At 39.8% G+C, this 27,434-nt stretch overlaps 1 protein-coding gene across 4 annotated transcripts in view; it reads right to left on the reverse strand.

Annotated features, from left to right (window-relative positions):
• Positions 1–1,961: 1,961 nt before the first annotated feature.
• The window catches only part of AMN1 (antagonist of mitotic exit network 1 homolog), a 77,975-nt gene continuing 52,502 nt past the window's right edge, over positions 1,962–27,434 (reverse strand). For all 4 annotated transcript variants that reach the window (XM_043440812.1, XM_043440813.1, XM_043440814.1 and 1 more), the window contains 2 exons: positions 26,816–26,927; positions 1,962–3,626 (listed from right to left, as the gene is read on the reverse strand). In XM_043440812.1, coding sequence (XP_043296747.1) covers positions 3,553–3,626; positions 26,816–26,927 — 186 coding nt within the window. In that variant the 3' untranslated portion in view covers positions 1,962–3,552. The remainder of the gene's footprint in view (positions 3,627–26,815; positions 26,928–27,434) is intronic.

The raw sequence follows: 27,434 nt of genomic DNA on the forward strand, positions 1-27,434 counted from the left end.
TTTTATTTTTTTGGGCTCCAAAATCACTGCAGATGGTGACTGCCACCATGAAATTAAAAGATGCTTATTCCTTGGAAGGAAAGTTATGACCAACCTAGATAGCACATTAAAAAGCAGAGAGATTACTTTGTCAACAAAGGTCCGTCTAGTCAAGGCTATGGTTTTTCCAGTAGTCATGTATGCATGTGAGATTTGGACTATAAAGAAAGCTGAGCACCAAAGAATTGATGTTTTTGAACTGTGGTGTTAGAGAAGACTCTTGAGAGTCCCTTGGACTGCAAGGAGATCCAACCAGTTCATCCTAAAGGAGATCAGTCCTGGATGTTTATTGGAAGGACTGATGTTGAAGCTGAAACTCCAGTACTTTGGCCACCTGATGCGAAGAGCTGACTCATTTGAAAAGACCCTGATCCTGGGAAAGATTGAGGGCAGGAGGAGAGGGGGACAACAGAGGATAAGATGGTTGGATGGCATCACCGACTCAATGGACATGAGTTTGGGTAAACTCGGCAGTTGGTGATGGACAGGGAGGCCTTGTGTGCTGCAGTTCATGGGGTTGCAAAGAGTCAGACATGACTGAGCAACTGAACTGAAGTGTCATATGAAAATGTAAATTGTGGGAGTGGATCTAGTAAGATCTTTGTAACCTTGAGACATTCTTTTGATTTATTGTTATAACCAAATAAAAAATATATAGCTCCTTGCTAAGACTAGCAAGTGGGGTGCTGCCATTCCCCTTGTGATGTCTATATTAGAAGCTTTCTCTGTCCCCTCTTATACTTTAATAAAACTGTGCTACACAAAAGCTCTTGAGTGATCAAGCCTGGTCCCTGGTCCTGAAGCTAAATCTTCTTCAGAGATCCTGCCAATGCAGGAGAAACTGGTTCGATCCCTGCTCTGGGAAGAACGCACATGCTGCAGAGCAACTAAATTTGTGTGAAGCAACACTACGCGTGAGCTCTAGAGTGCACTTGCTGCAACTACTGAAGCTTAAGTGACTAGAGCCTGTGCTCTGCAACAAGAGTAGCCTGAGCACCGTATCAGAGCAGCCCCCACTCATCACAACTAGAGAAAAGCCTGCATGCAGCAACAACGACCCACCACGGCCAAAACCTTAAATAAATAAATCTTTTAACAGATAGATTGTTCACATTTAAACATTTAAAGATATTATTGATACAGTTGGATTAATTTCTACCATCCTTATAGCTGTTCCCTATTCCTGCCTTTGTTCTTTCTTTTTTGTGTTCTACTTTTTCTTCATTTTCTGATTTTACCTTTTTTTGCAGGGTGGGGTTGGGGCTGCATTGCAAGTCTTGTGGGATCTTAGTTCCTGGACCAGGAATAGAACCCAGGCTCTTGTCAGTGAAAGTGCAGAGTCCTTAGTCACTGGACCACTGGGGAATTCTCCTTTATCTTTTTTTTTGTTTGTTTTTTTTTGCTGTGCTGGGTCTTTGTTGCTGCTTAGACTTTCTCTAGTTGTGGTGTGTGGGCTCCACATTGCCATGACTTCTCTTCTCGTGGAGCATGGGCTCAAGGGTGCGTGGGCTTCTGTAGTTTCGGCTCTTGGACTCCTGAGTACAGACTCTATATAGTTGAGGCACACTGGCTTAGCTGCTCCATGGCATGTGAGATGTTCCCAGACCAGAGATCGAGCTCCTGTCTCCTGCATTTGCTGGCAGATTCTTTACCACTGAGCCACCAGGGAAGCCCCCTTTTCTGGTGTAATTGAGCATTTTATATGGCTTCATCTCCCCTCCCTTAGGACATCAATCATATTTATTAAAATTTATTTTACCAGTTGCCCTAGAGTTTGCAGTATACATCTACAATTAATACAACTCTACTTTCAAACAATGCTGTACTGCTTCATGATTTCAGTTTGTTCAGCTTTTATCTTGTGGGGACAGGAGTGATGACTTCCAATCTCTGTACATGTCACAGACCAGAAACTTGAAGTATGGGTATTACTTTTATTTATTTTCTTGTCTATTTATTCAACAAACATTTGGGTGCTTATTATATATCAGACACTGTTCTAGGTACTGGAGATACAGCAGTGAAAAAAGAGAAATAATGTCTGTCTTCATGAAGCTTATATACTAGGGTGGACAGACAGATAATAAATAAAAAATAAGATGTCAGATGGTAAATGATGGAGAGGGGAAAAATAGAGTTCAGAATGACAGGCAAGCGTGACAGTTATAGGTAGGATAGGGATGGGAGACCAGACTTTTAAGCAGGGTGCTGAAAAATAGCTGATACAACCAGTGATATAAAAAAAGATCAAGCCACAAGCTGCTTTAGGATGATAAGTCCTTTATAGACCTTAAAAATCTGACACTTTAGATCTTGAAACTAGTTTCTTCAAAAGGAGGAAAAGGTAGTGACTTGGTTAGGTGTTCAATATTAAATCTTACTGAATTTGTCTTTAGAGAAATTTCATAGATGGAACAGGCCTTACCCATTTTATACATACACACGTGTACCACCTTTGCAGTGGCAATACACTATATTGTACACTATACACTATAAACATAGCACATTTATAAAGTAGTTAATAGTAAGGAGAAGAAGTAGAGTTGATATGTAAACCTGTCCCTCTACATATGTCCAAGAAATCTACCATACCACACTTTCCCTGTTATTCACTGTATCACAGTTAAAACAGGAAGTCTTTAAGAAGGTCCCACTGACAAAGGCTTTTGGCTCAGGGAATATGGTGAATTTGGGGGTAGTTTAAGCACAGTATGTTTCATAGAATTTTGTGATTATAGATAGTAATACATTTCATTTGAAAACTAAGACCTGTGCTGTTTATTTTACAATGTGAAACCAGTAGAACTTCAGGATACAACCTCTGTGATGCTATTTCATATTTATTCATTCTCACACGTTCTTGAGTGCAGTTTTTAAGGAAGAAAGTTTGTAGATGAATAGCATGTATTGGGGGAAAGTAGCCATAAAAATCCATGTAATAAGTGGCCAGGCAAAGGTCTCAGTATCACTCATATGCTAAATGGCTAAGGTATGATATATGAGATTATGACATTAAACTATTACATTTCTTTGTTTCATTGAAATAATAATTTTTGTGAAGAATATACAGGCCTGATCTTCAGCTTTGCTTTTTGGCCCATGGATATTTAAATACTTTGGAAGGCAGTAGCAGAAAATAGCTAGGAAGGTAATTATGCTTTTAGAAATAACTTAGAATTCTCCTGTTTATCCAGTGATAAATATCTCGTATAGCAGCTCAAATATCTAGTTAGGAGAAGGAAATTTCCAGGGGAAACAGGTAACTTAAAACTTTCTTATTTAAGAAAAAAACAATACCCTCCCCCAATATATCAGAGGGCATGCTATAACTGCCATTTCAAGAACACTCACTCATCAACGAACTTATATATAGAAATAAAAGCACTATTAAAATGTTTAAGGGCCAGGTTAACTTCAACGCATAAATCATACTATTGGAAAGCCAATCTCTGAGACCATTGTTTCCAGGGAAAGTAGTATGAAGATCATAGATTTGATAAGCTTCAGTAAGCATCAATACACAGTCCACGTCACTTGCTTTAGTTTGTTCGGGCCTACTAATTGCTCCAAGACTTCTCGTGAATGATCTACAAAAGAAAACGATGACAATATATTAATTCACAGTAATCAAAGATATTGAATGTATCTTCGTATATAAACTGGGGATGATGACTATTATACTTCATAGGGTTAGAAGACTTACATGATATACAAAGCATAGTATAAACTAAAAATACATTTAATGGTAGCCATCATTATTATTGGATTTCCCTGCTGGTAGTTCAGATGGTAAAGAATATGGCTGCAATGTAGGAGACCTGGGTTTGATCCCTGGGCTGGGAAGATCTCCTAGAGGAGGGCATGGCAATCCACTCCAGTATTCTTGCCTGAAAAATTCCATGGACAGAGGAGTCTGGTGGGTTACAGTCCGTGGGGTTGCAAAGAGTCAGACATGACTGAGAGACTAACACAGCTGCAGTAAACATAGTAATACTTTGAAAAAACGGGCATTTCTTGTTTTCTCAGTAATCTCATCTTTTTTGTTTGTTTTTTGGCTGTGCTGGGTCTTCACTGTTGCTCAGAGGCTTTCTCTCATTGTGGTGAGCGGGGGCTACTCTTCTTTGCAGTGAGCGAGCTTCTTGTGGTAGCTTCTCTTGTATAGCACATGCTCTAGGCACAAGGGCTCAGTAGTTGCGGCTCACAGGGTCTATCTAGAGCATGGGCTCCATAGTTGTGGTACACGGGCTTAGTTGCTCTGCAGCATCTGGGATCTTCCCTGACCAGGGTTCAAACCATGTCCCCTGCTTTGGCAGCTGGATTCCTATCCACTAGACCACCAGGGAAGTCCTGTAATTTTATCTTAATTACACCAAACAGGGAGTAACAGGGTTAAACTTTCTCAGGGTCCTGCCAGGAATCAGATGACACACTAAAGTAGCATGTTTGAACAGCAGTTAATGAAGTGACTATTTACAAAGGAGTGATTAAAGAAAGCATGATTAAAGAAAGCCAGCAGGTATGGTAGAACACCTTGGGAAGCTGCAACGTGCTGAAAAAAGTTAGGGGAGAGAGTAGTTACTAGAACAGGACAACTTAACCAATTGTTGAACATGTTCCATGTCATATACTTACAAAACATGATTTTAAATAGATAACTATTATATGAATTTCTTGTAATTTAACCAATGTCTATGACTAGACATTTAGATGGTTTTCAGTTATTCACAATATATAGCAATGATTTTTAACATGGTTTACATTTACAAAGTCAGTTTTATAATATCTTCTAATGAAAAAATACTGTTAAAATTTTAATACTTTAAAAATTATTCAGGATAAATGCGGGAGAGAATATGGAGGAAAAGGAACCCTCTTACACTGTTGGTAGGAATGCAAACTAGTACAGCCACTATGGAGAATAGTGTGGAGATTCCTTAAAAAACTGGAAATAGAACTGCCATACGACTCAGCAATCCCACAGCTGGGCACACACAACGAGGAAATCAGAATTGAAAGAGACACGCTGGGGTCTCCCCAAGAGAACATTGGGGTCAATGTTCATTGTACTACTGTTTACAATAGCCAGGACATGGAAGCAACCTACATGTCCATCGGCAGACGAATGGATAAGAAAGCTGTGGTATATATACACAATGGACTATTACTCAGCTGTTAAAAAGAATGCATTTGAATCAGTTCTAATGAGATGGATGAAACTGGAGCCTATTATACAATGAAGTAAGTCAGAAAGGAAAACACCAATACAGTATATTAACACATATATATGGACTTTAGAAAGATGGTAATGATGACCCTATATGCGAGACAGCAAAAGAGACACAGATATAAAGAACAAACTTTTGGACTCTGTGGGAGAAGGCAAGGGTGTGATAATTTGAGAGAATAGCATTGAAACATGTATATTACCATATGTGAACTAGATGACCAGTCCAAGTTCGATGCATGAAACAGGGCACTCAAAGCCAGTGCACTGGGACAACCCTGAGGAATGGGTTGGGGAGGGAGGTTGGGAGGGGGGTTCAGTATGGGGGACACATGTACACCCATGGCTGATTCATGTCCATGTATGGCAGAAACCACTATAATACTGTAAAGTAATTAGCCTTCAATTAAAATAAATTAATTAAAAAATTTATTCAGGAGTTTCAGCCATAAAAAGGAAAGAATTTGGTCAGTTCTAGTAAGGTCGATGAACCTAGAGTCCGTAAGTAAGTCAGAAAAACAAATATCGTATATTATCACATATATATGGAATCTAGAAAAATGATACTGATGACCTATTTGCAGGGCAGCAATAGAGACACAGACATAGAGAATAGACTTGTGGACACAGCGGGGGAAGGAGAAGGTGTGGCAAATTGAGAGAGTAGCACTGAAACATACATTGCCATATGTAAAATAGATAGCCAGTGGGAATTTGTTGTATGACATAGGTAGCACAAGCAGTGCTCTGTGACAACCCAGAGGAGTGGGATAGGGTGTGAGGTGTGAGGAAGGTTTAAGAGGGAGGGGACATATGTATACCTATGACTGGTTGACAGGATGTTTGGCAGAAACTGACGAAACACTTAAAGCAATTAACAATCTATGTTGTATGTATAACATATCTCTAACCTAGTCTTAGTGGGTTTCAGACTTAAAGAGACTATGCTAAAGTCTTTGACTATGTGGATCACAGCAAGCTGTGGAAAATTCTTAAAGAGATGGGAATACCAGACCACCTAACCTGCCTCCTGGGAAACCTGTATGTGGGTCAAGAAGCAGCAGTTAGAACCAGACATGGACTGGCTCAAAATTGGTAAAGGAGTACATCAAGGCTGTATACTGTCACCATGTTTATTTAATTTATATGCAGAGTACATCATGCGAAATGCTGGGCTGGATGAAGCACAAGCTGGAATCAAGACTGCCGGGAGAAATATCAATAACCTCAGATACGCAGATGACACCACCTTAATGGCAGAAAGCGAAGAGGAACTAAAGAGCCTCTTGATGAAGGTGAAAGAGGAGAGTGAAAAAGCTGGCTTGAAACTTAACATTGAAAAAACTAAGACCATGGCATCTGGTCCCAACACTTAATGGCAAACAGAAGGGGGAAAAATGGAAACAGTGGCTGACTTTATTTTTTTGGGCCCCAAAATCACTGCAGATGGTGACTACAGCCATGAAATGAAAAGATACTTGCTCCTTGGAAGAAAAGCTATGACAAACCTAGACAGCATATTAAAAAGCGGAGACATCACTTTGCTTACAAAGGTCCGTATAGTCAAAGCTATGGTTTTTCCAGTAGTCACATATGGATGTGAGAGTTGGATCATAAAGAAGAAGGCTGAGTGCCAAAGAATTGGTGCTTTTGAATTATGGTGCTGGAGATTACTCGTGAGAGTCCCTTGGACTGCAAGGAGATCAAACTAGTCAATCCTAAAGGAAAGCAACCCTGAATATTCATTGGAAGGATGCATGCTGAAGCTAAAGCTCCAATACTTTGGTTATTTGATGCAAAGAGCTGACTTACTGGAAAGGACCTTGATGCTGGGAAAGATTGAGGGCAGGAGAAGAAGGGGGCAACAGAGGATGAGATGGCTGGATGGCATCACTGACTCAGTGGACATGAGTTTGAGCAAATTCTGGGAGATAGTGAAGGACAGGGAAGACTGGCATGCTGCAGTCCGTGGGGTCGCTGAGTCGGACATGACTAAACAACAGCAACAACAAGGCAAAAAAGAGGGCCCAACATATGGTTACTAGATCTTATTTTAAGTAAAACAAAAATAACTCAAACATTAAGATTTAGTACAAGAAAGAGAACCACAGAGTGTTTGGAAACAAGAAATTATAGTTGTGAAATCAAGGTTTACATTGGCAGCTAATTTTGTTAAGTGCCTAAAAATATAACAAATGGAGTTTTCATTGTTTTAAAAGTATCATTAGTTATTACAGAGGAAGTCTATTATTATAGGAAATCTAGATTAATGGCAGATTTCAAATAGGTTGAAAGTAAAAGGATGGATAAAGACAGCAACTATAAAAAAACTATGTATAGACGTTTATACCTCAACTATAATAGGAGAGGGAGGAACACGTTCCAGTTTATTCTAGGAGGACAGTATTACCTTCACACAAAAGCCAGACAAAGACATTACACACACAGAGAAAAAGAACAACAGGTCAATATTTCTTATGAATATGTATTCAAAGATCCTCAATAAGACAAGAGCAAACCAAATCTAGCAACACAGAAAAAGGATTATAGGACATGATCAGCTGGGATTTATCTTAGGAATGTAAGGTTAGCTTAACATTTGGGAATTAATTAATGTAGTACACTATTTTCCCCTTCATGGACAGTCTTATTGTGGTGACAGGACACATTAATTGTCACATTAAAAAATCTGATTATAATGGCAAATTCATAAAGACAGAAGATAGAGGTTGCCAGAGGCTGGGGGAAAGGATAATGCGGAGTTATTTTTTAAAGGGTAAAGAGTTTCTATTTGGGATGATGAAAAGGTTCTGGGGATAGTTAATGGTGATGGCTGCACAACGATGTGAATATACTTAAATCCACTGAATTGTACCCTAAAAATGTTTAAAATAGTAAATTTTATGTATATTTGCCAATAACAATTTTTTTTAACAGTTCTGAAAGTAAGATTCATCTAATAATTGATATGTATACCTATGGTAGTAGTTTTCTTTTCTATTGAAAAGCTGATATTATGTTGGTGTACATATTATTATAATTAATCATATCTTAAAGGAAACTTGAATATATTGAAAATTCTTGAAAACTGAGGAGAAAGCATCATATTCTACATGGAAAAGGCATCGTATGAAATGAATTTGCAAGGTGACAGACAATGAACCCCTTCATGGATCACAGCCTTGTTGTGGGGCGGGGGCTTGCATAACTCACTGAAACTATGAGCTATGCCTTGCAGGGCCACCCAACAGAGAGGTCATACTGAAGAGTTCTGACAAAACGTGGTCCACAGGAGGAGGGGTTGGCAACCCACTCCAGTATTCTTGCCTGAAGAACCTGATGGACAGTATGAAAAGGCAAAAGGATATGACACCAGAAGATGAGCTCCCCCAGGTAGGAATGTGTCCAATATGCTACTGGGGAAGAGTGGAGGGCAATGACGAACAGCTCCAGAAAGAATGAAGCAGCTGGGTCAAAGCAGGAACAGGACTCACCTGTAGATATATCTGGTGGTGAAAGTAAAGTCTGATGATGTAAAAAACAATGTTGCATAAGAACCTGGAATGTAAGGTCCATGAATCAAGGTAAATTAGATGTGGATAAGAAGGAGATGGCAAGAGTGAACATTGACCTCTTAGGAATCAGTGAACTAAAGTGGACGGGAATGGGCAAATTTAATTCAGATGACTATAATGTCTACTACTGTGGGGAAGACTGCCTTAGAAGAAGTGGAGTAGCTGTCACAGTCAATAAAAGAGTCCACAATGCAGTACTTGGGTGCATCCTCAAAAATGACAGAAAGATCTTGGTTCATTTCCAAGGCAAACCATTCAACATCACAGTAATCCAAGTCTATGCCCAAACACGGATGCTGAAGAAACTGAAGCTGACCGATTTTATGAAGACCTAGAACACCTTCTAGAACTAACACCAAAAAAGATGTCCTTTTCATCCTTGGGGATTGGAATACAAAAGTAGGAAGTCAAGAGATACCTGGAGTAACAGGCAAGTTTGGCCCTGAAGTATAAAATGAGGCAGGACAGAAGCGAACAGAGTTTTGTCAAGAAAACACACTGGTCATAGCAAACACCCTTTTCCAACAACCAAAGAGATGACTCTATACATGGACATCACCAGGTGGTCAATACTGAAGTCAAATAATTATGTTCTTTGCAGCCACAGACGGAGAAGCTCTATATAGTCAGTAAAAACAAGACCTGGAGCTGATTGTGGCTCATATCATGAGCTCTTTATTGAAAAATTCATGCTTAAATTGAAGAAAGTAGGGAAAACCACTAGGCCATTCAGGTATGACCCAAATCAAATCCCTTATACAGTGAGGTAGGTGACAGATAGATTCAAGGGGTTAGATCTGATAGACAGAGTGCCTGAAGATCTACGGACAGAAGTTTGTAACACTGAACAGGAGGCAGTGACCAAAACCATCCCTAAGGAAAAGAAATGCAAGAAAGCAAAGTGGTTGTTTGAGGAGGCTTTATAAATAGCTGAAGAAAGAAGATAAGTGAAAGGTAAGAAAGAAAGGGAAAAATATACCCAACTGAATGCAGAGTTCCAGAGAATAGCAAGGAAGAATTAAGAAGGGCTTCTTAAATGAATAATGCAAAGAAATAGAGGAAAACAATAGAATGAGAAAGACTAGAGATCTCTTCAAGAAAATTGGAGATATCAAGGGAATATTTCATGCAAGGATGGGCACGATAAAGGACAGAAATGGTAAGGACCTAACAAAAGAAGAAAAGATTAAGAAGAGGTAGCAAGAATACACAGAAGAACTATACAAGAAAGGTCTTAAAGACCCAGATAACCACAATGGTGTGGGCACTCAGCTAAAGCCAGACATTCTGGACTGTGAAATCAAGTGGGCATTAGGAAGCACTGGAAGTCTCAACCATGGAGCAGACATGCTGCCTGGGACCCTTTCCCAACTGGGACTCCAGATGTGCTGTGACACGGGACTTTGCAGCACTGTTTAAGTCTGGATGTTGGTCAAAACCCAATTTGGTGATGTACTCTCTTCTCTTTTTATTTCTCTTTTCTTTTAATGTTAGTATATTGAAAGTAAGGTAGATCGTTCTCTAATAAATATCTGTATTATTTATTTGTATATAACAAGTGGCTTATTTTGTTAACAAATCCTTTGAACCTGAGATGAAAGTGAAAACTTTTGGCAAAACACTAATTGGTGCTGTGAGCAGGATTTGTGAAACAAAATGCCACTCTTTAAGAAAAAAAGAGATTAAGGTTGATGAAGTTTTTATTCCTAGATGGGAAGATTCACCTTATTGATCATTAGCTAGTGAATGGGATGTATTCACTGGATTATGTGAGAATTGGGACCTTAAATTAAAGCAGGCCAAAACTTCAAAGGGCTTCCCTGGTAGCTCAGCTGGTGAGGAATCCACTTGCAATGCAGGAAACCCCGGTTTGATTCCTGGGTTGGGACAATTGGCTGGAGAAGGGACAGGCTACCCACTCCAATATTCTTGGGCTTCCCTGTGGCTCAGCTGGTAAAGAATCCACCTACAATGTGGGAAACTTGCCTTCAACCTCTGGGTTGGGAAGATTCCCCAGAGAAGGGAAAGGCTGCCCACTCCAGTATTCTGGCCTAGAGAATTCCATGGACTGTATAGTCCATGGGGTCGCAAAGAGTTACCCACGACTGAGCAACTTTCACTAGGAAGCATTACTGTTAATACGAACAAAGATAGTGGAAGTGATGGAATTCCTGCTGAACGATTTAACATCCTAAAAAATGATGCTGTTAAAGCACTGCACTCGTACGTCAGCAAGTTTGGAAAAATCAGCAGGGGCCACAGAAATTGGAACAGGTCAGTTTTCATTCCAATATCAAAGAGGGGCAATGCCAAAGAATATTCAAACTACCATACAATTGCACTCACTTCACATCCTAGCAAGGTTATGCTCTAAATCCATTAAGCTAGGCTTCAGCAGTACATGAACTGAGAATTGTTAGATATACAAGCTGGGTTTAGAAAAGGCAGAGGAACCAGAGATCAAATTGGCAACATTCGTTGGATCATGGAGAAAACAAGGGAATTCCAGAAAAGACATCTACTTCTGCTTCATTGACTATGCTAAAGTCTTTGACTGTGTGGATCACAACAAACTGTGGAAAATTCTTAAAGACACTGTAATACCAACTCACCTTACCTGCCTCCTGAGAAACCTGTATGAGTCAAGAAGCCACAGTTAGAACTGACATCGAATAACTGACTGGTTAAAAATTGGAAAAGTGGTATGCCTAGGTTGTATATTGTCTCCTTGCTTACTTAACTTCTGTGCAAAGTACCTCCTGTGAAATGCTGGAATCAAGCTTGCTGGGGGAAATATCAATAACCTCAGATATGCAGATGATACCACTTTAATGTCAGAAAATGAAGAGGAACTATAGTGCCTCTTGATGAACATGAAAGAGAAGAGTAAAAAAGCTGGCTTGAAACTCAACATTGAAAAAAACTAAGATCATGGCATCTGGTCTTATCACTTCATAGCAAATAGAAGGGGAAAAGTGGAAGCAGTGGCAGATTTTACTTTCTCGGGCTCCAAAAGCATTGTGGATGGTGACTGCAGCCATGACATTAAAAGACACTTGCTCCTTGGAAGCAAAGCAATGACAAACCCAGACAGCATTTTAAAAACCAGAGACATCACTTTGCCAACAAAGGTCCATATAGTCAAAGCTATGGTTTTTCCAGGAGTCATGTATGGATGTGACAGTTGGACCATAAAGAAGGCTGATCTCCAAGGAACCGATGCTTTTGAACTGTGGTGCTGCAGAAGACTCTTGAGAGTCTCTTAGACTGCAAGGAGATCAAACCAGTCATTTCTGAAGAAAATCAACCTTGAATTAGAAGGACTGAGGCTGAAGCTGAAGCGCTAATACTCTGGCCACCTGATGGGAAGAGCCAACTGACCAGAAAAGATCCTGATGCTGGGAAAGATTGAGGGCAGGAGGAGAAGGGGGCAACAGAGGATGAGATGGTTGGATGGCATCACCAACTCAATGCACATGAATCTGAGCAAACTCTGGAAGACAGTGAAAGACAGGGAAGCCTGGTGTGCTACAGTCCATGGGGTTGCAAAGAGTTGGACATGACTGAGTGACTGAAAAACAACATGTATGGTTGTGAGAGTTGGACCATAAAGAGTGCTGAGTGCCGAAGATTTGTGGCTTTCAAATTGTGGTACTAGAGAAGACTCCTGAGAGTCCTTTGGACAGTAAGAGAGATCAAACCAGTCAATCCTATAGGAAATCAATCCTGAATATCCATTGGAAGGATTGAGGCTGAAGCTGAAGCTCCAATACTCTGGCCACATGATAGGAGGAGCTGACCCATTGGAAAAGATCCTCATGCTGGGAAAGATTGAGGGCGGGAGGAGAAGGGGATGACAGAGGACTAGATGGTTTGATGGCATCACCAACTCAATGTGCCGGGAGCCAGCACACGAGATCCCACCTATGACAAGGTCATGAGAAGAAAACCTGATGAGCAAGGCGGATCAGGATCCCAGGGATTTTGAAAAGCTGTCCCCGGCGCTCACCTTAAAGATGATATCTGTCTTTATGATGCTTGCTTTAATAGATTACTCCTTAATTTCTGTGACACAGGCAGGAGGCCTTCCCCGATCTCTTTCCAAATAAGAATCAACTTAGAACTTTAATCAATATGTCTCCCGGGTGGTGGTATCTTATGAGATTATCCAAGATGAAAGGAGTGTTTCAATTTAAACTCCTTCGCTGACATTTTAGTTTGTTTGGCAAATGCGTCCATTCCCTTGGTACTAATATGCATGACTGCTCATAATACCTTAATCATAAAACAGCATAAAGAACCTGATCATATAAAGGCCCTAATAGACATAGAGCCCTTTGGGGGGTGAGGAAGCCCTATTAGAGAACACAAGAAAAATCATTCTACAAGTGGTTATTGGGTTAACATTTGCTTGCTGTGTTTTTACTCTTAATGTGCTAAGGTAGTGCTATGGAAACCATTGTTAATATAGTTAAAGATCTAGAAAAAGAAGAGCTTAGCCCTAGTGTGGTAACAATGAGACAGTTGTTAATTATTAGCCAGGAGTGCTGGGCTGCCTCACCGAAGCTGCAGAGTCTGTGTGGGATAAACCTCTTAGATAAATTTAACTGACAACTTCTGCAGAAGAATTGACCTTTATGTTAACAAGGTTATATTTCTACTATGTTGTGACATGCTGTACTGTTGCCCTATGAGACTGCAACTTTTCTGTTAAGATCACCACAGAAACAGAAAATAAGTTTACATTCACCTGACTTGCATAAAATGTTAATAGGCCCCAAGGCCAGGAGATAATGTGCAAAGATTTATTACAGAAATAGAATGCAGAAAACATCTTGTTCTTCCTAAACGACAAACTGATGTAATGTTAAACTAACCCTGTGTAAGCATGAGTAAGCATCTCGTACCTTGGATACAGTCTGAGTGAGGGTATATAAACTGTTGTCAAAAAGTAAACAACTAGACTTTGCTTCACAAAGGCTGGTCTCACGTGTCTTCTCTCACCAACGCCATTCATCCTGAGGGTACCCCTGGATCCTGCCAAGGCTGGACCCTGGCATCAATGGGCATGAATTTGAGTAAACTCCGGGAGATAGTGAAGGACAGGGAATTTGGTGTGCTGCAGTCCATGGCATGGCAAAGAGTTGGACATGACTTAACAACTGAACAACAATGATTGCATTGGGCTGACCTAGGCAACTCAGGATCATCTTCCTATTGTAAGATCAGTATATTTGTAGGTTCTAACCATTAAAACCATTAAAACATGAACATATTTGGGTGGGGACATTATTTTGCTTATGGCTATACCATGTAGCCGAAAAATTGATGCTTTTGAACTGTGGTGTTGGAGAAGACTCTTGAGAGTCCCTTGGACTGCAAGGAGATCCAACCAGTCCATTCTAAAGGAGATCAGTCCTGGGTGTTCATTGGAAGGACTGATGCTGAAGCTGAAACTCCAATACGTTGGCCACCTCGTGCGAAGAGTTGACTCGTTGGAAAAGACCCTGATGCTGGGAGGGATTGGGGGCAGGAGGAGAAGGGGACGACAGAGGATGAGATGGCTGGATGGCATTACCAACTCGATGGACATGAGTTTGAGTGAACTCCGGGAGTTGGTGATGGACAGGGAGGCCTGGCATGCTGTGATTCATGGGGTCGCAAAGAGTCGGACACGACTGAGCGACTGAACTGAACTGATACCATGTTAGTAGAATAAAGGATAAAAATGACATGATCATTTCAAAAGACACAGAAAAGACATTTGACAAAATCCAACATTCATGATAAAAATATTTAGCATACTAGAAACAGAAAGGAACTTCTTCAAATTGATAAAGGGCATCTATGAAAAAGCTGCCACTAACGTCATCCTTCCTGGTGAGAGACTAACTACTTCCCCCCTAAGATCAGGAACAAATACAAGGATTTCTGCTTTTGTCACTTCTATACTTCAGTGCACTGGAGGTTCTAACCATGGAAATTAGGGAAGAAAAAGAAAAACCATTCATGTTGGAAAGGAAAAAGTGAAACTTTTTTTTAAAAATTGTAGCTACATAATTCTGTATATAGAATTTTCTAAGGAATCTACTAAAAATTAGAATTAATAAATCAGTTCAGAAACATTGCAGTGCATAAGATCAATATACAAAAATAAATTTATTTCTATACAATGAACAATCCAAAAATTGAAAGTAGCTCTTTGCCCCTTTCGTGTTTGTCCATTTCTGTTCCCCTCTAATCGTAAAAGAACTAATTATAGAAATGAAATCAGTAAGCAATTGAAATGAACACCTGACTTATGCTCTCCTAAATGCACATTGTGCCTTGTCTAACTTGTTGATTCTTTTCCTGGATAAAAAAGAAGTCAGAGTGAAGAATTAAGTAGTTTAAAAATGACGGGCTGTCTAACCCCAATAGCCCCCTTAGCAATCCTGCAGGCAGATCATGCAGGCAAGGTTTTCTTCTCTCTGAAGAAAGAGTCAGCCAGTCTGCACTCTATGGAGAATGATGTAAAACCCAACCTCCTACCCTGATGTATCACTGAGATTCTTTCTCCCATCTTTCTCTTTAAAAACTGTCATCGCTGAGCAAGAATCCTTGGAGTTGGTCTCTAGACATGAGTCCACCATCTTCCCAGATTGCCACTTTTGTGCTTTCTTTCTTTTTATATTATTTTGGCCATACTAGGCGGCTTGCAGGATCTTAGTTCTCCCATCAAGGATCAAACCCAGGCCCTCAGCAGTGAAAGCATGGAGTCCTAACCTCTAGAATGCCAGGGAATTCCTCCAGGCTTTCTGATTAAAGCACTTTCTTTTCTATTGACACTTGCCTCTTGTATTACTGGCATGTGAGAGACAAGCAGCTAAACCTGGGTTTGGTTACAAAATGAAATTAAGAAAATAATTCCACTTATATTACCATCAAAAAGAATACTTAGGAATAAGTTTAACAAAATAAGTGAAAAACTTATACCCTGAAAACTACAAAAGACTGTTGAAAGAAATGAAAGTAGGTCTAATAAATGGGAAGATGTCCATTTATTTAAAGATCAGAATAAATGATTCATGGATCAGTATCCATTTTTCATAGATCAGAAGAGTCTTCGTTAGGATGGCAGTACTCCCCAAACTGATCTACAGATTCAATGCCATCCTTAGCAAATGCCACCTAATTTTTAAAAAAGAAATTGACAAAATGATCCTAGTATTTACACAGGAATTTAAGGGAATCAGAACAGTCAATACGGTTTTGAAAAAAACAAAATGGGAAACATATACTTCCTGATATACTTAAGTTGGTGTTTCTAACACTATTTTGGCATTTTTACTAATTACAAATTTATTATCAAATATATGTAAATATTTATCTTCTGATTATATTTGTGTCATTCTTCTGTAGGAATCTATTATTACACATAAATAGAAAAACACTTTTCCCTTTAGCTCTGAGTATACAGTATATGTTGATGTAATTACAAAATTTGATGCTAGAGGGCAGTTGCCTCATTGTGTCTGACTCTTTGCAACCCCATGGACTATAGCATGCCAGGCCTCCCTGTCCCTCACCATCTCCTGGAGTTTGCCCAAGTTCACGGCCATTGCACTGGTGATGCCATCCAGGCATCTCATCCTCTGATGCCCTCATCTCTTTCTGCCCTCAGTCTTTTCCAGTATTACATTACTCAGTCTCTTCAGGTGGCTTTTCCTCATAAATATACAGAGTACTAAGGGCAGTGAGTCAATAGTAGGAATATTTGATGCCTATAAGTTTCTTATGCTATAGGGAGAAACTGTGGCATCTCTAAGTATTTCATGATCTCTTGCCAGAATGTTTTGTAGAAACTGTGGAAGAGGAAAAAATTTTTTTACCCTTCTGAGCTCTTGGCTGAGATCCCCTGGTAACCGAAGATGAATTAACAAAAGAAAAACAAACAGAAGATTATCAACAAGAATACTTCATGTATATATGGGAGATAATCAGGAAAAATGAGTAAACTTCTTGAGATGGCCCAAGTTACCACCATTTTCAGCTAAAGACAATTCAGAGATGTTGGGATTGTTGGGAAACTGGTTATGGAAACTTATCAGTAAGAGTACAACAAGGGTAATGAAACTCTGCCAGGCCCTCCTAGGTACAAGCCCCTCCATGTCTCCCACTTCTTATTTATTGAAAAACCTGTGTCTACTAGGCCTTCCCTGAGTTCCAAAGAACAGACTTAAACAGTTAATGATTAGAGAAGTAGAAAATGCAGAAACAAAGAAAGCAGTCAAGCAAGAAAAGTGATAATAGCTTGAACAATAGAGTCACAGGACTCCTAGTTCCTCCTGAAGGGATACAGATAACAATCTGATGCATATCTTTGAGTTTTTCTGCAGAAACTAACACCCCTTTCACCAAGTGGAAGATGTTGACTATATGATGACCACCAGCATTTTGGCTGACCCCAGACTGGCTGAAACCAGGAGACTGATGATTGAGATTCCCAAAACATCAACCTGCTATTTCACCACCAACCAATCAGAAAAACATGCATGAGTTGATCATGCACCCTGCGACCCTCATCACTTATGTTGCCTTTAAAAACCCTTGGCTGAAAGCCATCAGGGAGTTCCCACCTTTTGAGAATCAGTTGCCCATGCTGCTTGCTTGGAACCCTGCACTTTCCCTCGCCACAACTTGGTGTCAGAAGATTGGCTTTGCTGCACATGGGGTGAAGAGACCCGATTTCAGTTTGGTAACAGTAAGATTCACTATAAAGATTTAAAGTGCCTTATCCACTGAATATGATTCTGATTTAGAGTCACCCCTCTCTTCTCACTTTCACTCTCCTTTTGGTACGGAGAGGAAGACACGGAGGGAGACATTTTACAAATGAAGATTTTTTTAAAAATGTAAACTCTCTTTACAAAAGGGTAACTTCTACTCTTTTCAGAGCTCCTCCTGTGTCCGCTGATTCTCAGGAAAAATAGCTTAAAATAGTCCTTATGCCAAAGAGGCATATTTGGGATGGCTTATTCTGCTACTTGGGCTTCTCTGGTGGCTCAGTGTAAAGAACCCACCTGCCAATGCAGGAGACCTGGGTTCGATCCCTGGGTCTGAAAGATCCCCCAGAGAAGAAAATGGCAACCCACTGTAGTATTCTTGCCGGGAAATCCCATGGATAGAGAAGCCTGGCAGTCAGACATGACTAAGCAACCAAAAAACAATTCTGCTACTCACCAAAACCAGACTCAGGACTGAAAAAGACTCTAAAGATCATTTATACCAATCACACTACTGATGCTTGATGTCACTCTCCTACTTCCTTCCCTTCTCTACTAGTAGTTAAGCCACTTGACACCAAAGGCTTAGGAAACTGCTCTATTGGAAAAAGAAGTAGAGATTGTGGATTAGGTGATTTAGGTTTTTTACTTCCAGTTCTACTAGTACCTATTTCTAATATCTGGGACAAGCCACCTAAATTCACTGTATTTCTGTTCCCTTATCTTTCAAACAAAGAAACTGTGTAGATGACTTCTGAGGAATCTTTTACTTTACCATCTTTTTAAAAATCTAAGACTAATGTAGATGGAGACCACTTTTTGAAAGAGATTCACCATGGGAGCTGTTGAAGCCCCAAGAAAAAGAAGAAACTATGGGAATGTAAATTAACAAACTAAGTTTTTCAAATGATCAAGGGAAATGTAATTAACAGATTTTAATAGAATACACAGGTAAAAAAGTGAGGCTGCGCACATTTTTTCTAATACACCATTACAGTGTGTGGCATAAAGAAGTTCTGTCATGCTGGATTAGTAACAGATGACTAAAGAATGATGAAGAAACAGAATAATATAGGATGTAGAAAATGAAATATATGAAATTTAAAAAGTAGTTGTCCTTGAAGCAAGGAATCAGCTTTAATTACAGGGAATTCTGAAACAAACCACTTGGCTCAATGTGGTAAATCCTGACATATTTATTATCCAGGAATCTAAAGAACTTGCTTGTAAAGTAATCAGGCTGAAACAATCCTCAGATGTCACTAAAATTTGAGTTAAGTCAACCAAAAGTGGCAGATTTCCTGTTGGGTTTTCCTGCCTTTCAATATAAACATAAGGATGTTTGTGCTAATTGCTTTATTGGCCTTCTAAAATCTAAACCTAGATGGCTGTGAATACTGTGAAACATGTTTAGATAATGGTTAGAAATAGAAATGCATGTCCAATTAAGGAGATTAACAGAACTATGTGAGTTGATATTACTGAAAACCATAGCAGACATAACTGAATTTAAAATAATATATTTAAAAATTATTTTCCTGTTTTCTGTAATGTCTATGATTTACAGTATTTTAAACAGCAGCTTAATTTTTTGTCTTCTCTGCAGATATAAAATCAGAGTGCTTCTAATAGTTTCAATACCTAATTTATAATGTGTAGTTTTCCTTACAGTCTGATTGTAATGTTAAGAAATTTTATAAAAACTTAGAAACATGGAGGAGAAGATAAACTTATTAATTCAGGGAATCAGATAAGTAACTGCCAATTTGGGGGTCAGGTTGCTTTGAGGATAACATAATACTAGAATTGCACAAACATATGTATATACATACATTCTTTTTTTAAAGTGGACCATTTTTAAAGTCTTTATTGAATTTGTTACAATATTGCTTCTGTTTCATGTTTTGGTTTTCTGTCCTAGAGGCATGTGGGATCTTACCTCCCTGAGGAGGAGGAGGAGGTTTAGTCGCTAAGTCGTGTCTGACGCTTGCGACCCCACAGACTGTAGCCTGCCAGGCTCTTCTGTCTATGGGATTCTACAGGCAAGAATACTGGAGTGGGTTGCCATTTCCTTCTCCAGGGGATCTTCCTGACCTAGGAATTGAACCCAGGTCTCCTGCATTGAAGGCAGATTCTTTACCAACTGAGCTACAAGGAAAGCCCCACCAGGGATCAAACCCACACCCCCTGCATTGGAGGTGAAGTCTTAACCACTGGACTGCCAGGGAAGTCCAATACATACCTCCTTTTTACAGAATATAAATCATATTGCTTTATCTAGTCAGATGTGACAAATCACATGAATATAAAAGAGGAAGCATATAAAGTGTTAGGATAGGAAAGAAGAAAGAACTTCCATTTATCAGGTAAAAAAAAGCATTGTCTTCTTTGGAGAAAAAAGAAATTAATAAACATAAGGTGAATATATTAACTCATTTTATTTTTATTGAACTGTGGTGTTGGAGAAGACTCTTGAGAGTCCCTTGGACTGCAAGGAGATCCAACAAGTCCATCCTAAAGGAAATCAGTCCTGGGTGTTCATTGGAAGGACTGATGCTGAAGCTGAAACTCCAATACTTTGGCCACCTGATGCGAAGAACTGACTCACTAGAAAAGACCCTGATGCTGGGAAAGGTTGAAGGCGGGAGAAGACGGGGACGACAGAGGGTGAGATGGTTGGATGGCATCACCAACTCAATGGACATGAGTTTGAGTAAACTCTGGGAGTTGATGATGGACAGGGAGGCCTGGCGTGCTGCAGTCCATGGGGTCACAAGGAGTTGGACACGATGAGTGATTGAACTGATTTATTTTTATTCAATGATGGTAACAAAAATATACAATGGTGCAGTGCTGACAGGAAAGAGTGAAGAGTAGAGACAATCTGGGTAGTTGAAAAACTTCAGCTTTTTTCTCTTTAAGAACCTTTAATGATAAAAAACATTGCATAGGAACTCCTGTATTATTATCAGAACACCCAATTTTATGACTGACAGTTATAAGGGAAAGTTGAGGTCCATAAAGTTAAGTTATTCAGTGTTTTGGAGAGAAGAGAGTTCTGGAAAAACATCTACTTCTGCTTTATTGACTATGCCAAAACCTTTGACTGTGTGGATCACCACAAACTGGAAAATTCTTAAAGAGATGGGAATACCAGACCACCTGACCTGCCTCTTGAGACATTTGTATGCAGGTCAGGAAGCAACAGTTAGAACTGGACATGGAACAACAGACTGGTTCCAAATCGGGAAAGGACTATGTCAAAGCTGTGCACTGTCATACTGTTTATTTAACTTATATGCAGAGTACATCATGAGAAACACTGAGCTGGATGAAGCACAAGCTGGAATCAAGATTGCCAGGAGAAATATCAATAACCTCAGATAGGCAGATGACACCACCCTTATGGCAGAAAGCAAAGAACTAAAGAGCTTCTTGATGAAAGTGAAAGAAGAGAGTGAAAAAGTTGACTTAAAGCTCAACATTTAGAAGACTAAGATCATGGCATCTGGTCCCATCACTTCATGGCAAATAGATGGGGAAACAGTGGAAACAGTGACAGACTTTATTTGTTTGGGCTCCAAAATCACTGCAGATGGTGACTGCCGCCATGAAATTAAAATACGCTTGCTCCTTGGAAGAAAAGTTATGACCAACCTAGACGGCATATTATAAAGCAGAGAGATTACTTTGTCAACAAAGGTCCGTCTACTCAAGGCTATGGTTTTTCCAGTAGTCATGTATGGCTGTGAGAGTTGGACTATAGAGAAAGCTGAGCACTGAAGAACTGATGCTTTTGAACTGTGGTGTTGGAGAAGACTCTTGAGAGTCTCTTGGACTGCAAGGAGATCCAACCAATTCATCCCAAAGGAAATCAGTCCTAAATATTCATTGGAAGGACTGATGTTGAAGCTGAAGCTCCAATACTTTGGCCGCCTGATGTGAAGAACTGATTCATTGGAAAAGACCCTGATGCTGGGAAAGATTGAGGGCAGAAGGAGAAGGGGACGACAGAGGATGAGATGGTTGGATGGCATCACTGACTCAATGGACATGAGTTTGAGTCAACTCCGGGAGTTGGTGACAGACAGGGAGGCCTGGCATGCTGCAGTCCATGGGGTCGCAAAGAGTCGGACATGACTGAGCAACTGAATTCAACTGAACTGAGGAGACCAATGTTGACTTTAAAAAAATGCATAATGTGAGAGTTACGAGATAAATTTTATTTGGGGGCAAAATAAGGACTGTAGCCCAGGAGACAGCACCTCAGAGAAACTGCTCCAAAGAGTTAGGGGGAAAGGTCAGGATATATGTGATTTTGGGGAAGGCAGAGTATATGCAATCAAGCACACATTTTCCCAGAAAGTTGCCTCAAGCCTCGTGAAGCTTTCTGCTGGTCATGGGAAACAATCGTCTCCATGAAAGATTTTAGTGCTTTTCTACAGATTAGGAGATACAAGAATTGGGTATATAAAATTGGCTCTTGAAAATATCTAACTATCAGAAGACCTGACCTGCCAGTTTCCCCCTCCCCATCAGCAGAGTGCCTCATTTCTCCACCCTGAACTCCTTTCAGGGGGTGTTGAAGGTCAGCAGCTACAGCAGCACAAGATTGAATCTGTAGAGGTAGATGGCAGGCTCCCATGGCAAGTGCCTATGTGTGGCTGACACTGAGGATTGGTGCTCATTTCACTTCATCTTGAGATTTTGTTTACTCTTAGCACTATTATTAAAAACTCTGTCACAATGGGCAAGTACCGTTTCAGTTTCTCACTTTCCTATTCTGTGAAAGCAGGGATTAAAAAAAAAAAAAAACATAAATTATCCTGTGTTAAAAAAATTTGAAAAATGCTTGTTTAGGGGAGCAAAACTTTGTAGCCATCCCAAAGTGTCTGGCATCAGGATTATTTCAAGCTGAAAACAATCAAGGCCCAAAAGACTCAAGAAGAAACTTTGCTCTTTCCCCTTACTGCCTGAAGGAAGTACAGAGCAAGTCCTCCTACCCCCATCAGAGATTATCTGCAAAGAATCTGGGCTAGGTATGGTGGGGGAAACTCAGTGAGGGGCCTAGAGTTCAGAGAACCTTTATGTTACATTGTCTCTGCATGGCCCAACAAATATTTGTTTACTAACCATTTACTTTTTTATCTCCATGTGAATTGCCTTCATCTCCTTTGAAGGTCCAAACATCTACCCCTGCATGTCCTCTCTAGCGTTTCAGACATTTTGGCTATTTACTCAGTTCTCTTGGGTCTCTCCCATGTATGTAAATTCTGATTTTCTCCTCTTTACCTGCCTCCTGTCAATTTAATTCTTAGATAAGCCAGAAGAATCTAAAAGGGTAGAGGAAAATTTCTAACTCCTTGACACTTGGATAAAAAAAGTTTCTTGGCTATAGTATTTCTTAGAGCCTTTGAAAAATGAATATTCATTATAGTGATATATTTCCTACACTTTTTGGACATATAAACATATTTTGTTTTATGCTGCATACCTTGAGCAAGGGATTGTGTGGCAGAACAAGAAGAAAGATATGACCACAAGGTAGCAGTAGCATACAAGGAGATTTACTTGGGCAGCCCTTTGCGAGGTTTGCAGGGAAGGGGAGTCCCACACAACAGAAGAACTTCCAAAGGGGTGTGTGTATGAGTCTCGGCAAGGAAGTAAGGTAAGGGAACTCCCAGGAGACTGAGGAGGGAGGTTATCTGTCATCCCTTTCTAGGCCACATGAGAGTTGGTCAATTCAGTATTTTGAGTCATTATATGGATGGGAAAAGAGTGGGGTTAAGCTTTCCTAGTGTCTATAGTCAGGGCCTTCCCTGGTGGTGTAGCAGTAAAGAATCCGCCTACAATGCAGGAGACCTGGGTTTGATCCCTGGGTCAAGAAGATCTGGAGAAGGAAACAGCAACCCACTCCAGTAATCTATATCCAGTGTTATATAATCATACCAGACAGGCTGATAATATATCTTTGGTTTCCAGTGATCTCAGTAATTATATAATTTATCTCAAAACTGTCTTTTTGCTTTAAAAATCAGACTAATCATTACAACATATTTTCAATTCATATTTGTTAGTCATTTCTATATTAATACAGGCACATTTAAGCATTTTAATATTGGTCTTATACTCAAATTTTCAGTTTTTGGTTGTACCTTCTAAATATTTCATTCCCTATAAGGTCTTTGATAATTGTTTTAAGCAGTTTGCCTAAGGAGAAGCTTTTCTGGTTGACTGTATAGTCTGTTTTCACTTCTATTAAAAGTAGAGACAAAATGCCAAATTAACTATTTCCAAATTGTAACCAGAAAGATGATCAAGGTAAAATTAACAAAGGTTGAGTTTATAACATGTTAGATAGTCAAGCTGATCTGAGACAAATATAACAGAACATTAAACCAGAATTATTCCAGCTAAGGTTCTAGGACTAGAGGTACCAGCTACTCTCTCATTCTAAAATGAGACACCAGACCACTTGTACATGACTTGCAAATGCTTGGCTGAAAACTGATTTTGGAATCTTTGGTGCCTTATCCATTCAAAGATATAAAAGTGTAAAAATGGGAAGTGATGGAAAATTGGAAATTAAAGAAAGGATTTCTTTGAAGACAGTTGTGATTTGAGTTCTAGAAAGAGGGCTGCAGGTGTTTGCTCTTCCCTTCAAGCCTAGTGAGACAGGGCTCCAAGGGGATCAGTTGGAGAATCTGATACGTCCCCTGGAGCTTGGGGAACACAACACACATCACAAACAGTACACATCAGACCTAAGAAAATAAAAAGCAGGCTATGTTAAGAGTCCATGTGGTTAAAGAGAGGACTGAAGCAGGGAAATATCTGCACTCTCACCAACTAAAGTATTGTGTTCCCTGTGGACAGATGTGAGCCAGCATGGGTTGCCTTGTATTTTGCTTATGAAAGCAACCTAGATGGTCGAGGTAACCACAACAGAAAGAAACTGAAGGTATACTGCTAAAGGCATGAGGGCAGAGGAAGAAATCGCTTGCTACTAGCCAGCAGACACATTTGCTTGAATCAAGAGAACTGTAGATGGGAGATAAACACAGTGAGGAGGGGAGTGGCAGAAAGTGGACTCTGAAGAAGGTCACCAGTGCCCCACTTTCGTAAGAGTATGGATCAGGATCAGCTCACCCACTGAGCCCATGGTGCTGCCACTAGATCACAGTGGTAGTGCTCAAGTGAGACTTTTCTTTCCCTTACCTGCCCTCCTGCTCATCGCAGTCCTACCCTGCACTAACATTGCTGAGGTCAGAAACCATGGTGGGTGAGTTAGGAAAGGAAGAGGAGAATCAGGAGGGAAAACAGGGAAACTAACAATGTTCCCTTAACATAGCAGCCTTTCCACCTACAGCAAACCAGAGCTAACTGGAGGAGTGAAAAGCTTTAATTTGAACTCGTTTGGGAGTTCATGGGATGAGAATGATAAGAAAAGTCAGGGGCACATGTTTGAGATTTTCATTTGGGTTTGGGAAAAATTAGCTCCTATAGAGCAAATTTGTAATTAATATAGTGAGAGGAAAATGGAGTCACTTTATGAGTACCACTTTCTTGTTCAGTGTATTGATTAAACATACATATACCTCACTGAGTAGGTTTACACACTTTTAGTTGGTATTCTGAAGAGACCTATTATAAAAAATGGCTGCAATTACACATATTGTGGTCTCTTCCACCTTACAATAATAGCCTTCTTGTTAAAATATAATTTTCTGCCTTGTTTGATGACTAGAGAGCCTCTGCCTGCCTTCTCATAACCCTCAGAATAGTGTTCACATTAACTGATTCCCTGTACTCAGTCACATGAATTTTTCTGGTTCTAAATTATTTTCTTAAAATTATGATTATTAATTTTTAATAGGTAAAATCATTCACATGGTACAAAATTCAAAAGGACAAAAGGGTATATGGTGAAGGCTTTTTCCTACTCTTGTCTCTCCACAACCTTCCCCAGAGGTACCCACTGGTAATAATTTCCAACTGAAGTTTTGGCGTTAGTGTTCTGAAAAATGTCTACCTAAAATAAGATTTTAGTCTTCATTACAGATGTCTTTGATAACCAAATATAACCCATTACAGGCTTAGTTTAGATTGACAGTTCAAACAGAAAAAGTGGAAGCTGTCAAAAAGACAGTAACTATTAAACCATAATTAGGAAAATAAGCTTGAAGGGCAGGGCATTAAGTACTGACTTACAAGTGAGAACCAGGTTATACTGTGGTAGGGGACCCATGTGTAGGAATAATGTGAAAGAGGTGTCATGGCTCTTATACAAACCAAAGGCTGTGACTAATTAAGTGAAGTACCACATCAGCCAAATGATTCTGAATCTCAATGGTTACAGCTTGGTGTGTTTACAGTTAACAGGTCATTTAGCATATTTGACAGATTTAATATTATAAATGACTACATAAAGCATCATGTTTAATATCATGACCACTACTACTGCCACCATCATCCTTATCCTCACAGTTAGCATTTATTGAGCCTTGGCCATCACCGCCATCACCATCACCATCATCATCATGATTAACATTTACTGAACCCTCAGTATGTGCTAGGCACCAAAAAATGTGTTGTCATGATCAAGTTTATAAGGTAGGTACTGTCATTATATTCACCTTCAGATGAGAAAACTGAATAATGGAATGGGTTAAGTAATTTACTCAAGGTTACACAGTTATTAAAAGATGAAACCAAGATTTGAACCCAAGCAGCCTCATACTTACGCTGGTGGATCAGGTGGTATAAAGAATCTGCCTGCAGTGCAGGAGACCTGGGTTCAACCCCTGGGTTGGGAAGATCCCCTGAAGAAGGAGGGGCTTCTTTGGTGGCTCAGTGGTTAAGAATCTACCTGCAATGCAGGAGCCTCAGGAGATATGGGTTCGATCCCTGAGTTGGGAAGATCCCCTGGAGGAGAGCATGGCAACCCACTCCAGTATGCTGGCCTGGAGAATTCAAATGGACAGAGGACCCTGACAAGCTACAGTCCATAGGGCTTCAAAGAGTCAGACACAACTGAAGCAACTTAGCACACACACACACACACCTGGAGAAGGGAATGGCAACGCACTCCAGTATTCTTGCCTGGAGAATTCCACAGACAGAGGAGCCTGGTGGGCTACAGTCCATGGGGTTGCAAAGAGTCAGACGTGATTGCTCAACTAACACATACACACACATAGCCTTATACTAACCTGTTATTAGAGGGCATCCATGGAAGAGTAATATACATATCTGAGGACAGCAAGTAAGGACAGCTTCTACAGCCTCGTCAGTCAGATTCACACAATGCCCCATATGAATCTCCTGTTTAAAAATAAAGTATAATCAAAAAAACAGGACAATAAGAACAGTGTGAAATGCTTGGGAAATATGTACTCTGATAACAAAACCCCCAATAACCACTTGCAAGAAAAACTCTATAGGAAGGACCAACGAAAGTCTATAGTTGTAAAGTAATTAGCCTCCAACTAATAAAAATAAATGGAAAAAAAATAAAATAAAGATTGTTCATAAAAAAAATAAAAGATCACCTCTGCTGAATCTCTAAAAAAAAAAAAAAAAAAGAAAGTCTATAGTAATTTGGAAGGTATTAGCAGCTTTAAAAGTGAAATGCCCAACCACTTTATAAGGCAATTTGGCAGTATATATTAAAACTGACAAGTATCCTCTAGAACCCAGCAATTAATTCCAACTGCAGACGTCCACTATAAAGAGAGAAATGCTTGTACATGTGTGTAAGGAAACAACTTGTAAATATGTCAACTGAAATATTACTTGCAATAGTAAATAAATGGAGATTGGGTAAGTAAA

The sequence above is a fragment of the Cervus canadensis genome, chromosome 21 (assembly GCF_019320065.1).
Source record: "Cervus canadensis isolate Bull #8, Minnesota chromosome 21, ASM1932006v1, whole genome shotgun sequence".
Lineage (NCBI taxonomy): Eukaryota > Metazoa > Chordata > Mammalia > Artiodactyla > Cervidae > Cervus > Cervus canadensis.